Source organism: Sinocyclocheilus anshuiensis, unplaced genomic scaffold (genome assembly GCF_001515605.1).
Source record: "Sinocyclocheilus anshuiensis isolate Anshui unplaced genomic scaffold, SAMN03320099.WGS_v1.1 scaffold2737, whole genome shotgun sequence".
Lineage (NCBI taxonomy): Eukaryota > Metazoa > Chordata > Actinopteri > Cypriniformes > Cyprinidae > Sinocyclocheilus > Sinocyclocheilus anshuiensis.
In genome coordinates, this window is record NW_015551029.1 from 140,482 (window position 1) to 153,741 (window position 13,260).

General features: G+C 31.0%; 1 protein-coding gene across 2 annotated transcripts in view; it reads left to right on the plus strand.

Annotated features, from left to right (window-relative positions):
* ero1b (endoplasmic reticulum oxidoreductase 1 beta) overlaps positions 1–12,790 on the plus strand; it is a 21,969-nt gene extending 9,179 nt beyond the window's left edge. For both annotated transcript variants that reach the window (XM_016450621.1, XM_016450622.1), the window contains exons 6-17: positions 101–174; positions 1,336–1,456; positions 1,539–1,585; positions 2,620–2,631; positions 2,739–2,765; positions 3,984–4,076; positions 5,416–5,662; positions 7,370–7,439; positions 9,144–9,230; positions 9,306–9,439; positions 11,093–11,149; positions 12,249–12,790. In XM_016450621.1, the coding sequence (XP_016306107.1) occupies positions 101–174; positions 1,336–1,456; positions 1,539–1,585; positions 2,620–2,631; positions 2,739–2,765; positions 3,984–4,076; positions 5,416–5,662; positions 7,370–7,439; positions 9,144–9,230; positions 9,306–9,439; positions 11,093–11,149; positions 12,249–12,306 (1,027 nt within the window). In that variant the 3' untranslated portion in view covers positions 12,307–12,790. The remainder of the gene's footprint in view (positions 1–100; positions 175–1,335; positions 1,457–1,538; positions 1,586–2,619; positions 2,632–2,738; positions 2,766–3,983; positions 4,077–5,415; positions 5,663–7,369; positions 7,440–9,143; positions 9,231–9,305; positions 9,440–11,092; positions 11,150–12,248) is intronic.
* The last annotated feature ends 470 nt before the right edge of the window (positions 12,791–13,260 follow it).

The following is a 13,260-nucleotide window of genomic DNA, read 5'->3' on the forward strand; positions in this document are numbered from 1 at the left end:
CACACACGCTCACTCACACTCTCTCACACACACACACACACACACACTTCACTGCTCAGAAATGCATTAAAACATGTCAGTTTCCGTCTCTGTGCTGCAGTAATCAGACTAAAGAGGCGTTTGCAGACTGGGCTCATCATGACGATGCTCAGGATCACTTCTGCGGGTTAGACGGTGAGTTTGCACAGGAAAACATCACTGAGTCTAAGAAGCGGAAGTGGTTGTTTACTGTCTAACTGTTAGTTTCAGGTTCAGTTTGATCTGCTATCAGTAGATCTGTGATGCTTATTTATAGGACGTTGTGTTTTATAACTCTATATACAGTAGGGCTGCATGATAAACTAAAATAAAATGAAACCAAATTCAAAAAATGGCTTTAGTGCTATTATCCAATCACAAAGGCTGGGATTTAATTAAATATATATATGCACTGTGTGTTTCACAGTGAAGTGTGGCTCTGAGTTAATTTACACGTGTTAAGAGCTGTTTAATGTATGAAAAGCAAAGAAATTAATACATAAATATTATTGTAATTACAGATATAATGTATAGTCAAATTATTAGTTTTCTTAAATATTTTGTTGTCATTTTATTATTTATATTTCTTATTTTGTTTTTATTTAGTAAATTAAATTTTTTATATAATTATAATAATAATATTAATAAAAATAATAATAAATGTCTAGGTATATCATGTAATTTAATATATAATAACATTTTGATGAAATTGTGCAGCCCTAGTCTAATATTTCTTTTGTTTTTAGTTTGTAATTTTAATATTTTGTATTTTGTAATAAAAAGCTATTAATACTAATAATAAATAATAATAATAACAATGGCATAATAATAATAATTATTATTATTAATGCAAATGCTTTGTAATTTTGTACAGGATTACAAAACACAATATTATTATTATTTTTATTATTATTATTTTATAGCCATATTGATATAGTAACATTTTGGCAGAATTGTGCATCCCTAGTCTAATAATAATATTTGTAATTTAAATATAAAATATAATAATAAATTGATGATGATATAACAAAATTTTGGCCAAATTGTGCAGCTCTACAGACAAGCACAGCAAACCGGGATTTTTTTCTTTTTCTTTTTTAAATCACATTTTAAATCACCATTGCATTTTTCTCAGAATTGCTTTATTTTACCTTATATTTTTTACATTAAATTAATATAATTTATGTACTTATTTGTATACAATTCTGTCTTTATTGGCAAAATCATGTCACTGTGGTATCTGAGAGGCAGAATGAATTGGCTGTGTCTGGAGATGAATAACAGACGAGTGTTAACGCCGGTGTCGTGTGTGTGCAGATGAGATGTCTCCTGATGCAGAGTACGTGGATCTGCTACTGAACCCGGAGCGATACACCGGATATAAAGGACCGTCGGCCTGGAGAGTGTGGAACAGCATCTATGAGGAAAACTGCTTCAAGTGAGACACAATCACACACACAGACAATCACATGCTGCTCGGAAACTCATCATTATTCTCAATGGCTTGATTTGTTTTTCAGGCCAAGATCGGTGTATCGTCCTCTCAACCCTTTGGCTCCCAGTCGTGGTGCGTTTTCAACATTTACTCAGTTTTTCAGAGTTCAATTACACTGCTGTGAGTGAATCTCATGAAAACGCATGTAATTAATTTGTGACCCTGGAGCACAAAACCAGTCATAAGGATAAATTTTTCGAAATTGAGGTTTATGCATCATCTGAAAGCTGAATAAATAAGCTTTCCATTGATGTATGGTTTGTTAGGATAGGACAATATTTGGCTGAGATACAACTATTTGAAAATCTGGAATCTGAGGGTGCAAAAAAATCTAAATATTGAGAAAATCATCTTTAAAGTTGTTCAAATGAAGTTCTTAGCAATGCATATTACTAATCAAAAATTAAGTTTTGATATATTTATGGTAGGAATTTTACAAAATATCTTCATGGAACATGATCTTTACTTAATATCCTAATGATTTTTGGCATAAAAGAAAAATTTATAATTTTGACCCATACGAGAAAACTGTGCTTAATTCTCATGAAATGAATGTTGCAATGTAGAAAATCTGAATGCTGCTAATAGTCTTCATTCCTCGTTTTGTAAAATGTCATTTCTTATTTTTTACCCTTACCCTTTTAGGCATGCACATTTTCAGCTGTATGTAATCAGAACAAATAACCAATTATTAGATCAAATAAGAAATATGTATATTTTTTGTAAAATTATAACATTTCATAATATAAAAAAATCGAAAATTATTTAAAAAAAATATCTTTGTAAGTAACCAGAAAAAAACTAAGGAGAAAAAAAAAATGAAATTCCATAATTATTTGAAAAAAAATATAAAATTATATGTATGTTATATTATACGTGTGTATAATAATATGTATCACAATTCATGAATAATGAATTTAAAAAAGTAAAAATCCTAGCAGCCCCAATTTAGGCTTCATTTCCTTTATATAAAATATACTATTTTTACATTTTCTTTTGTTTTTCTGTGGAAATATGACACTTTTTTTTTTTTTTTTAAGATTTATTCTTGTATATTTGATGAGCTTGTATGTAACCTAAACTCTTTTCTCTGTCTCTCCTCTCAGGTGATGATGACGGTGAGTTAATATTTGCACAAATAATACATGATGCTTCTGCAGTGAAACTGGTCTCAGGTCAGTGCAGAAGGGCTTTTGTTAAAGCAGACTTTGTTTGTTTCTCACAGGTGAAGGGTTTTACAAATGGATGGAAGGTGAGTGATTATTTACAGTGTAAATATGATGAAAACACAGATGCATTCATTTGCATATTAATAGTTGTACAAATGACTTGCACAAATTCGTTCTGCTCGTGTTTCATGAATGAGGCTTGACACACTTCCTCCTGAAACTGAGAGATGTCCTCATTATTTGTTTTAAGTATTTTTGTGCTCTGCATTGAAAATGCTCAAGAGTTGTGGATAATGCGAGTTATTTTGATATGTTGATTTGCTAATATAATTACCCAGGCTGAGGTTAGACTGTGTTTGTTCAACACTGATAGTGGAGACAAGAAGTTCCTACGTTAGAAACTAATATCTATTTATTTGTTTTTATATGGATACATTCAACATAAATGTCTACATATATGTTAAATTTAAATGATCTATTGTGAAGGAAAAAAATGTAATTAAATATTTATAATAATAAGTCAAAGTAAATTATTTACTTCAAGTTTAAAGGTAGTTTAAACGTATAGTCATAGTACTTTTAATTTATTAGTATTATTGTTACAATTATTATTAATAATAATAATAATGTTTTTGTGTCAAATTTAATTATTCATTTTGGCAGAAAAAGTTTTTTTTATTTCCTGTTTGTTGCCATTCTTATTTATTAAATATGCATATGACTTTTTCTAATGTATAATTATTATACACAGTTTTATGAGCTCATATTTCCCCCCAAAATAAATATTATAAAAAAAATTATATACATTTTTATTTAAATACATTTGAAACATAACAAAGTATGCATTATATTTATAGTATTTTATTTATTGTTATTATATTTTTATTTATAAACAATAATATAATAATTCTGTGTATATTATTCATTTTAATGGAAAGGGTTAATGTGGGCGTTTTTTTTTTGCATATGATTTTAACCTAAACAATTAAAAAAAAAAATTCTAATGTATAATTATTATACACAGTTTTATGAGCTCATATTAAATAATAAAACTGTACTCAAGAAAAAAACATAATATATATATATATTTTTTTTAAATGCATTTAAAAACTACATTATACCTTACAGTTTATAGTTAAAAAATACTTTTTTATAATGATTTTTATATATAAATATATATATATATATATATATATATATATATGTTTTCATTATTTAAAAGAACTAGTTTGTATTGTGTGAAGCTCATTGTTAATGCTTTAGAAAAGTGTGTTGGTTTACTGTGTGTTGATGCGCTGTAGGTTTGTGTTTGGAGAAGCGTGTTTTCTATCGTCTGATCTCTGGCCTCCACAGCAGCATCAACATCCACCTGTGCGCTGAATACCTGCTGGACGGTAAACACACAGATGCAAACTCATCAGCTTTCACTAACACCTCACTTTTTTGAGATCAAAACAGGCCACCTGTGAGATTTGCTTGGATCCAATGAGAAAGTCTTTTACAAGGGTACTTGTGATCTTACAAGGGTTTTGCATAGTGTTTTCTTTACTCTTTACTTCAAAAACTGTCTAAAAGGGTAATATTTGATGTATTTGAGGTCAGAGATGTGTGAACGGTGAAGAAGAGAGAGAGAGAGAGAGAGGGCAAACATTTAGCATTTTAGCTCAGCATTGCCGTCTAATCAGCTAATATTGTCTTAAATAACCTGCATTGCACTTCATCTTTTATAACATGGGATTTTGACCAAATATATTCAATCTTGATTTTTGTAAAATGTTGCAACAAGATGTTAAAAAATAATTTTTTGTGTGTAAACAAATTACAGTTTTGGACATATAAGGTAATAAAAAATATTTTTAAAAATACCTTAAAGTAGCTACAAATGAGCATGTAATTACATTTCTACATTTACTCATTTAGCAGATTTATAAAAGATTTATACTTTTAAATGCTGTTCTTTTTAACTTTTTATTCATCAAAGAATCCTGAAAAAAGTATCGCAGTTTCCAATAAAGTAAAAAGAACAGCATTCCTTTAAAATAGAAATGATGCTGATGAAAATTCAGCTTTTGCATCACAGAAATAAATTACATTTTAAAGGATATTAAAATAGAAACCATTATTTTATATTATAATAATAACATTTTGCAAGATTACTGTTTTTTCTGTATTTTTGATCAAATAAATGCAGCCTTGATGAGCAGAAGAAACTCCTTTAAAAACATTACAAGTCTTACTGATCCCAATCTTTTGAGCGGTAGTGTGTATACGCATGTGTGTATATATATATATATATATATATATATATATAATATCAATATCTATCAATATATATATACACACAAAGAAAACAAGTAGATAGAATAGAAATAGAATAGTGCAAGTAATAGAGGGTCAAGTGTTTTTTTTTATTAAAAAAAACTAATAGATAAAATAGAATTAGAATAGAGAGTGCTAGAGTTAGAGGATCAAATAAAGATGGAAGAGATGTGTTTTTAGCAGATTCTTGAAGAGGACTATTCGGATTGAGTTGTGCAGGTCATTCCAGCAGGAGGGAACAGTTAATGTAAAAGTCCGTGAAAGTGATATATTTATATTTGCTTGTAAATCAAATATCTTTAAAAGAAATTGCGTGTGGAGCATGCCCCGTGCTGTTCTGTGTGTTCCGTTATAGTGACGTGTTGTGCTCAAACTGTGCTCCCTGTAGTCATGTGTAACGAGTGTTTTCTCCAGAGGGCTGGGGAAAGTCGGTCTGGGGTCCAAACCTGCATGAGTTCAGGCAGCGCTTCGACCCGGCCGAGACTAAGGGTGAGGGAACGCGCCGGCTTAAGAACCTGTACTTCCTTTACCTGATCGAGCTGCGGGCGCTGTCTAAAGTGACTCCGTACTTCGAGCGCTCCTTCATCAACCTGTACACGGGAAACTCTCAGGAGGACTCGAGCACCAAAGAGCTGCTGCTGCAGGTCCTCAACGAGACTAAGTGAGTGTTATCACCAGACACACTATCATGATACAGTCAATAGTTTTAGCATTTAAAAATTAATTACATATGTGACCCTGGAGCACAAAACCAGTCTTAAAAGGGTTAGTTCACCCAAAAATGAAAATTAGGCTGCGTTTTACGCACCGCCGAGTAGTCATGGGACGATAACCTGTTTCAAGGTATACCGCGGTTTGGAAAAGTCACGGTTTCAAAACCACTAAAATTTCCCGTTATACCGTTCCTGCGGTATGCGCAGTTTTTTTACGTGTCGTCAAAGACGGAAAGTGCAGGACTCCCTCAGTTGTGTTTAGCGAAGAGCATAGCGAGTCACATGACCCCTCCTCCTCCGGTTGGTGCGAGCGGAGTCAGCTGTGTGTAGGATGGCTGAAGGTAATTTTTTTATTTTATTTTTTACAGAAATTGTTTTGATTATTGAGCTGCAGGTTTAGGCTCACTTAAGTGACTGCATTTAATTAAGAAGAATTTAATTATTTATTCTAATTATTTAGCCTGACATGTTTACTGTTCCAAAATGTTCTATATGTTTCTTAAAAATAAAATGTGTTCAGTGGAAAAAAAAGTTGTTTTTTTTACCCAGACATTTAAAAATAACATATTTTAGAGCTGTAATCGCAATAACGTGAAACCGTGATATTTTTATCTAAGGTTATCATACCATCAGAATCTCATACCGGCCCATGCCTACCCCCGAGGCATCCTAGGTGTATATGACTTTCAGGACTGTTATTGTATATTATTTTATACATTCCTTTTTTACTTAAAATCTTAATTAATTAAATAGATTGATTGATAGACTTATATTATGTCAGTAATACATATATATTTCATGATACTGTGAATATTTTTTATAACTTAATGTATTTGTTTTTTTATCATGTTTTTTCCCATTTTTTTATTACATTGATTTTATAACATTAGCTTAAAAAAGTAAACATCTATCTAATTTATACTTATTATACAGTTTTTTTTAGCTCATATCCCCAAACAAAAATTCAAGAAAACAAAAAAAAACATACATATATATATATATATATATATATATTCTGTCATCACTTACCCTAATTAAATTGATATTTATTTATTAATTCATTAAAAAAAATAAAATTAAATTAAATAAATACTTAAATAAATAAAAATAAATTATACCTCCAGAAATGGCAAGATTTATTTTATGCATTCATATATTTTTTCCCCTCAAAATCGTGATTGATTGGAAAAAGGTTAATAGACTTAACCTGATGTTATTTGTCAATAATTAGTATTTGTTTCATGATACAATATTTAATAATTAAATGTATTAGATTTTTTTTTCAGGGTTTTGTTTTTGTTGTTACAATGACATGACATTATTGCATTAACTTAAAAAAAATTCTAATGTATAATTATTATACACAGTTTTATGAGCTCATATTTTCCTCCAGAATAACTATTCCAAAAAAAAAGGGGGGTGGGGGGTAATTAAATTAAATATTTAAATATATAAATGCTGTTAGTATAGACAGTGAGGATGATTCTTATGATTTTAGTTTGAGGAGAATGAGCTAATTTTGATTAAGAAACATTATGTGCTTCATTAAATGTATTAATAATCACACTGCAGTACTATTAAAATGAGCAGTAAGATTTTACAGTCTTGGCTGATTGAGAGCAGGTTAATGGATGTTATTTGTGTTGTTTGTGCAGAGCGTTCCCCATGCACTTTGACGAGAGCTCCATGTTTGCGGGCCATAAAATAGAGTCGAAGACACTCAAGGTGAGTTGAGCGTGACAGATGCATTCTGGGCCGCTTTACAGAACAGAAACCCTCATCTGGGGAACGCGGGTTAGTTTCAGTCTAAACTTTATTTTATGTCATCTGCGGGTGCCTGTTATGATTTGACTGGATGCATATCAGTATATTCACACCAGTGCAGTTTTACGGTTATGCAGTTTGCATATTGACCGTTGATTTGCATGCATGCTCATTTGCATATTCATATTGCAAAAGAAGCCTTCTAAACTTCTAAACTCAACGACGTTAAAAAATGTGCACACATTTGCAATGCTTCATTAAGAAATGCAATCATTTGTTCACGACTTTGCACTTTGTGTTTTACTAGATTAACTAGAAACTAGTAAATTAAAGCATAAACATCCCATTATACTTCTGTAATGCAGGGTTTTTGCAGATCTTAAAAAGTCGTAATTCGACTTTTAAAGGTGAAAGGTAAAAAGGTGCAAAAAGTATTTGTAAAATCATGGCATTAAGTGTTGCATGCATTGCAAAAAATATGAATATCGCTGTTTTCCAGCACAAATATCTGAACATCTTTAAATCAAGATACAATAACTGGAGATGCAAAACAAACACATGAAGTCTTGATTTTTGAGAAATTGAACAAAATGAAGCGAGTTTATGATTAAAACAAGGACAAATATCTGCCAGTTAGTATAAAAACTTGTTTTCCTTTGAGTTAAGATGATTTTTATTAACCCGTCAGCAGATATTTGTTCATGTTTTAATCATAAACTCACTTCATTTTCATCAGTTTCTCCTAAAATAAAACATCTTATCTTCGGTCATTTTGTTTCTTTAGTAAATGTATCTTGATTTAAGAATCTTTAGACATTTCACTAGAAAACAAGACAGAAATACTGAGGAAAAACACGTTTGCGGTGTGATCCGAAAGTACGGTAAAATATATTTCTAGGATATATTCTAGTGGTTTGGAGCAGTTGAAAGTTGTATTTTCAGTCTCTGAAGTGTTGCTAATGCAAGAACATATTGATGTATTGTGTTCCATTTATACCTTTAGTTTTCTTTATTTGGTCTTAAAAATGTACCTTCATTAAACCTGCAGAAAAACACCAGATGTGAGCCTGGAGCACAAAAGCAGTCATCTTTGTAGCAATAGCCAAAAATACATTGTATTGGATCAAAATTATCCATTTTTCTTTTATGCCAAAAATCATTAGGATATTAAGTAAAGATCATGTTCCATGAAGATATTTTGTAAATGTCCTACCGTAAATATATCAAAACTTAATTTTTGATTAGTAATATGCATTGCTAAGAACTTCATTTGGACAACTTTAAAGATGATTTTCTCAATATTTAGATTTTTTTGCACCCTCAGATTCCAGATTTTCAAATAGTTGTATCTCGGCCAAATATTGTCCTATCCTAACAAACCATACATCAATGGAAAGCTTATTTATTCAGCTTTCAGATGCATAAATAAAATGCACAAATGATGCATTCAGATGCATAAATCTCAATTTCCAAAAATGGACCCTTGTGACTGGTTTTGTGCTCCAAAATCTGTACAGTGAAATAAATGTGAATTTGGATTTGATTTTATTAATGATGATTGAATTGGCTTGGTGACGAATGTTTATATGACAAAAGCGCAATTGATGAAAGATACAGCATAAATGTTGATTTGAAACAGTCTTTAACCTTCTTGTCTTTGTTCAGGAGGAGTTCAGGCTTCATTTCAAGAACATCTCTCGTATCATGGACTGTGTCGGCTGCAGTAAATGCCGGCTCTGGGGAACGTTACAGGTAAAATAACAAGGCTTTATTTGACATTGAAGCGTTTGGATGTGAGATGGGAATGAACCGCTGCTGTCTCGTCAGACTCAGGGTCTAGGAACGGCCCTCAGGATCCTGTTCTCCGAGAAAGAGATCAAGAAGCTTCCAGAAAACAGTCCGTCCAAAGGCTTCCAGCTCACGCGGCAGGAGATCGTGGCTCTGCTCAACGGATTCGCCAGGTCAGAGTTACTGCATCAGGATGAACCGCTATGAAGACAGATTATTACACGCACGTTCACTGTACTTTATAAAACAGATAGTTCCGGTGCTTGATTCTGATTGGCTGAGCCGTGTTCAAAGCTGTTGTAAATTACTCTACAAACACACACCTTTGTTTACGTTTGTGTGTTGCTCGGCAACCACTTTGTTGCAACCACAACTGTTTCTGAGAAGCTACATTGTTTGGTGGAAGAATACTGTTTTTATTAATATCATCATTACACTTTATTTGCTCTGTTTTATTTTGTGAAACCTTACTACGTATATGGAATAACCGTTTTATAAAAGCAATAAGCCCCGTGAAGCCGTGCTTTACAGTGAATTTATAACTGCTTCGCGTTGTGCCTAACAACGTCCCTTAGCTGTTATAAATTCAGTGTAAACCACGGCTTCACGGGGCTTATTGCTTTAGTGAGCTCTGAGGTTGCTGATCGACATCAGTTTGCATTATTTCAACGTATGTTCAAAATGATTGTTTAACAACTAAATTTGTGGTGAAAAACTACATTACCCATGATGCTTAGCAGAAAATTCCACCAATCAGAGTTGTGGCATGCAAAATGTGCCAAAAGAGCTCCGCCCACTCCCATGAAACACTACAAATGACATTATATATATAATCATTTTTTTATTTGTATATATGAATAAAATAATTCTAACTAACATAATTCTAAAAAATATTATATACTCTTTGTAATTTTTTTTTTGCAATATTGAAGTTTAGATAAATTCATTAATAGTCACTCTGCAGGACTATTAAAATTATCTGCAAGAATTCTTTTATGCATTCATATGTTTTTTTACCTATAGGAATACATATATATATATATATATATATATATATATATATAAGAATAAAAATAAGTATAAACAATATTAGGAATACATATATATATATATATATATATATATATATATATAAGAATAAAATTAAGTATAAACAATATAATTATAAAAGTAATTAAGAACAATAAAATTAAAATAAAACATTTTATTATTAAATAAAAAAATGTATATATAAATATACATATCTATATTATAATATCATATATGTGTGTTTGAGTGTGTGTAGAGTATATGCATATTTTTCAATAAGCTTAATATATATTGTTTTATACATTACATATATATATATATAAAACAGTTTTGTTTTTTAATTGTGGTTGTAATTTTGATTATAGCAAAAATGCAAACGTATTGTCCAAACAAATTTTGTGCCTGACGAAGACCTGATGGTCGAAACGTTGCAATAAATAACTCTTATGGAGCAGTTATATCCGTGTGCGGACGATACGTTTGTATTTTTGCTGTAGTTTGACTTTTTTTGTCCTGCACCTGAGCCCTGTGTGGGTCTGTGGGATGTGCGCTACTTATTTATATTTTGGTTTTTGTCATTTTGATTATGTCGTTCTAAATGCATCATGGGACTGTAGTTCTTTTCCTCATTAAAGCTGTTAACAATCTTGTAGCTTCTACCCGTTTTCGTCACATTTACCGTTACTCCGCTCATAGCTGGCTGTTTTGGTTTACGGCTTATGACACTTCAATGAAGACTTTTTATAAATCCCTATTAGTAAAGAATGAATGGAGAATGTGTCTGTCTCTCTCTGCAGACTGTCCACCAGTATAAAAGAGCTGCACAACTTCCGGACTCTGCTGAAGGATCAGAGGTAACGGCTCCAGAGCAGCAGGTGGCAGCAGCACTAGCCTCAGGGACTGCAGACCACATCTCAAACACTGCAGAGTCACTCTGACTGTGATTCTTCACCTCTCCTCAGTCGTTTCTGTCAGATTTGACTGCGGTTTGTTACGTAGCGCTGCCTTTTTTTCCCTTCCTTCTCTTCGGTTTGTGTGAATGTTTGTTGTGAATGGACGTGTCTGTTCCTGCTGACAACAGTCATTTCATTGTTTATTTGTTAGTAATCAGGTGAATCCCGTAAATAAGAACATATCCAGGTCACATTTCACACTAAAAGTCACAAGTAATTATATTTTGCGTAAAGCAAATGAAAACTATTTTTTTCATTACTGTAAGGACTTTAGGCTTTATTTTTATATATATATATATATATATATATATATATATATATATAGATCTGTAGTGATATTATATACACTGTACTCAAACTACAACTCAAAAGTAATACCCACACAATAAGGTTTTATTGTGGAGAAGGAATTGCATCTGTATTTTCGTTAAACATTATTATTGTAATTAATGAAATGAGTAATAAAAATGTGTGTGTGTGTATGTATATATATATATTTTTTTATTTTATTTTTTATTTTATTTTATTTATTTATTTATTTTACATTTAGTCATTTAGCAGACGCTTTTATCCAAAGCAACTTAGTGTGTGTGTGTCTTTTAAAGACATTCCTCATTTACATTGAAGGCTTTTCTCTTTATAAGACCATAGAAATTAATTTTGTAAGCTTGAAAGAAGGAAAAGTAGCTTATTGTTACACATTTACGCAACAGATAACAAGCAATAATATTCCTCCATTTAGTCCAGATACATGTTTAACGACAGACAGAGATTCAATGCAGAAAAGAAACATGCAGAGCAAAAATAAACCTAAAATAAATATTATATGGGTAAAAACGATAAAAAAAAATTTCATTACAATTTTATATATATATAAAAATATATATAAATATTTATCCCCAGTGACATATCACCCACATCTGTAAAGTTTTAAATGATTATATTTATATTTCAGCGCAGGCTTAAAATATCTCCTGATTGATCTCATCGGCTGTTTTAGTTTCACAGGTTTTCAACACGTCTCTGTTTCTATGAAGAACTCCTCATCAACACTTTAGAGAGCTGAATATGCGTCTGATCAGTGCTGTATTTAGCTGCGAGTGTCTTCCACTGGATTCAGTTTTCTGCCGTTTTCATGATCCGCTAATTCTGGAGGAATAGTTGAGCTGGAGTTGAGATGAAGAGCAGCTATCGGTGTGTGTTTGTGTGTCGAGCGCTGCATGCTTTCATCAGCGTCTGCCTTAATATTTCTGAATGACAGAACAATACTGTAAATACGGCTTCGGCTCTGATCTGAGCTTCAGTCTCATCGACTCGATCGGATCACACATTGCACATCCTCACACCTTCAGGATTCAAAGCAGTGTAATTATCTGCACAAATGATATGATGATATGCATTTACATGCGGTTTGAAGCTCCTCTCTGTCTTTCTGACGTGATTTTGAACATTTTCAGGCCGTGATTAAACCATGAATTGTATTGTGTGTTCGTGTCAAGAATATTTATTTAAACGGGAATAAATATGTCTGGTTGTCTCACAGATTTTTGTCGTCTTGTTTTCAGTTCATGTTCTTGTTAGTAAGAACCATGTTCGTTTTATTTTAACAGCAAATCATTTCGTTTGTGAAAAACTATAAATAATAGAAATATAAAAACTATACATGTGTGTGTGTGTGTGTGTATATGCACATATATATATATATATATAAAATTTTTACAAATGTATACAATATAGTTTTTTTTGTTAGTAAATGTTTTCATTTTGATTTTTTTTTGTAATATATTTGATGTAAATTCAATTATTTAAATTTCATTTTTTTATGATTTGTTTTATTTTTATTTTATTTACATTTTTTTAATATTTGTAAATGTTATTTTATTTTTTATTTTTTATTTTATTGGCATTTGTTTTTATTTGCATTTATTTAAGTTCTTAATTATAATTTTATTATATTTGCATTTGTATTTGTTTATTATAAATAATGTAAATAAAAAATATATCAGCTCCTA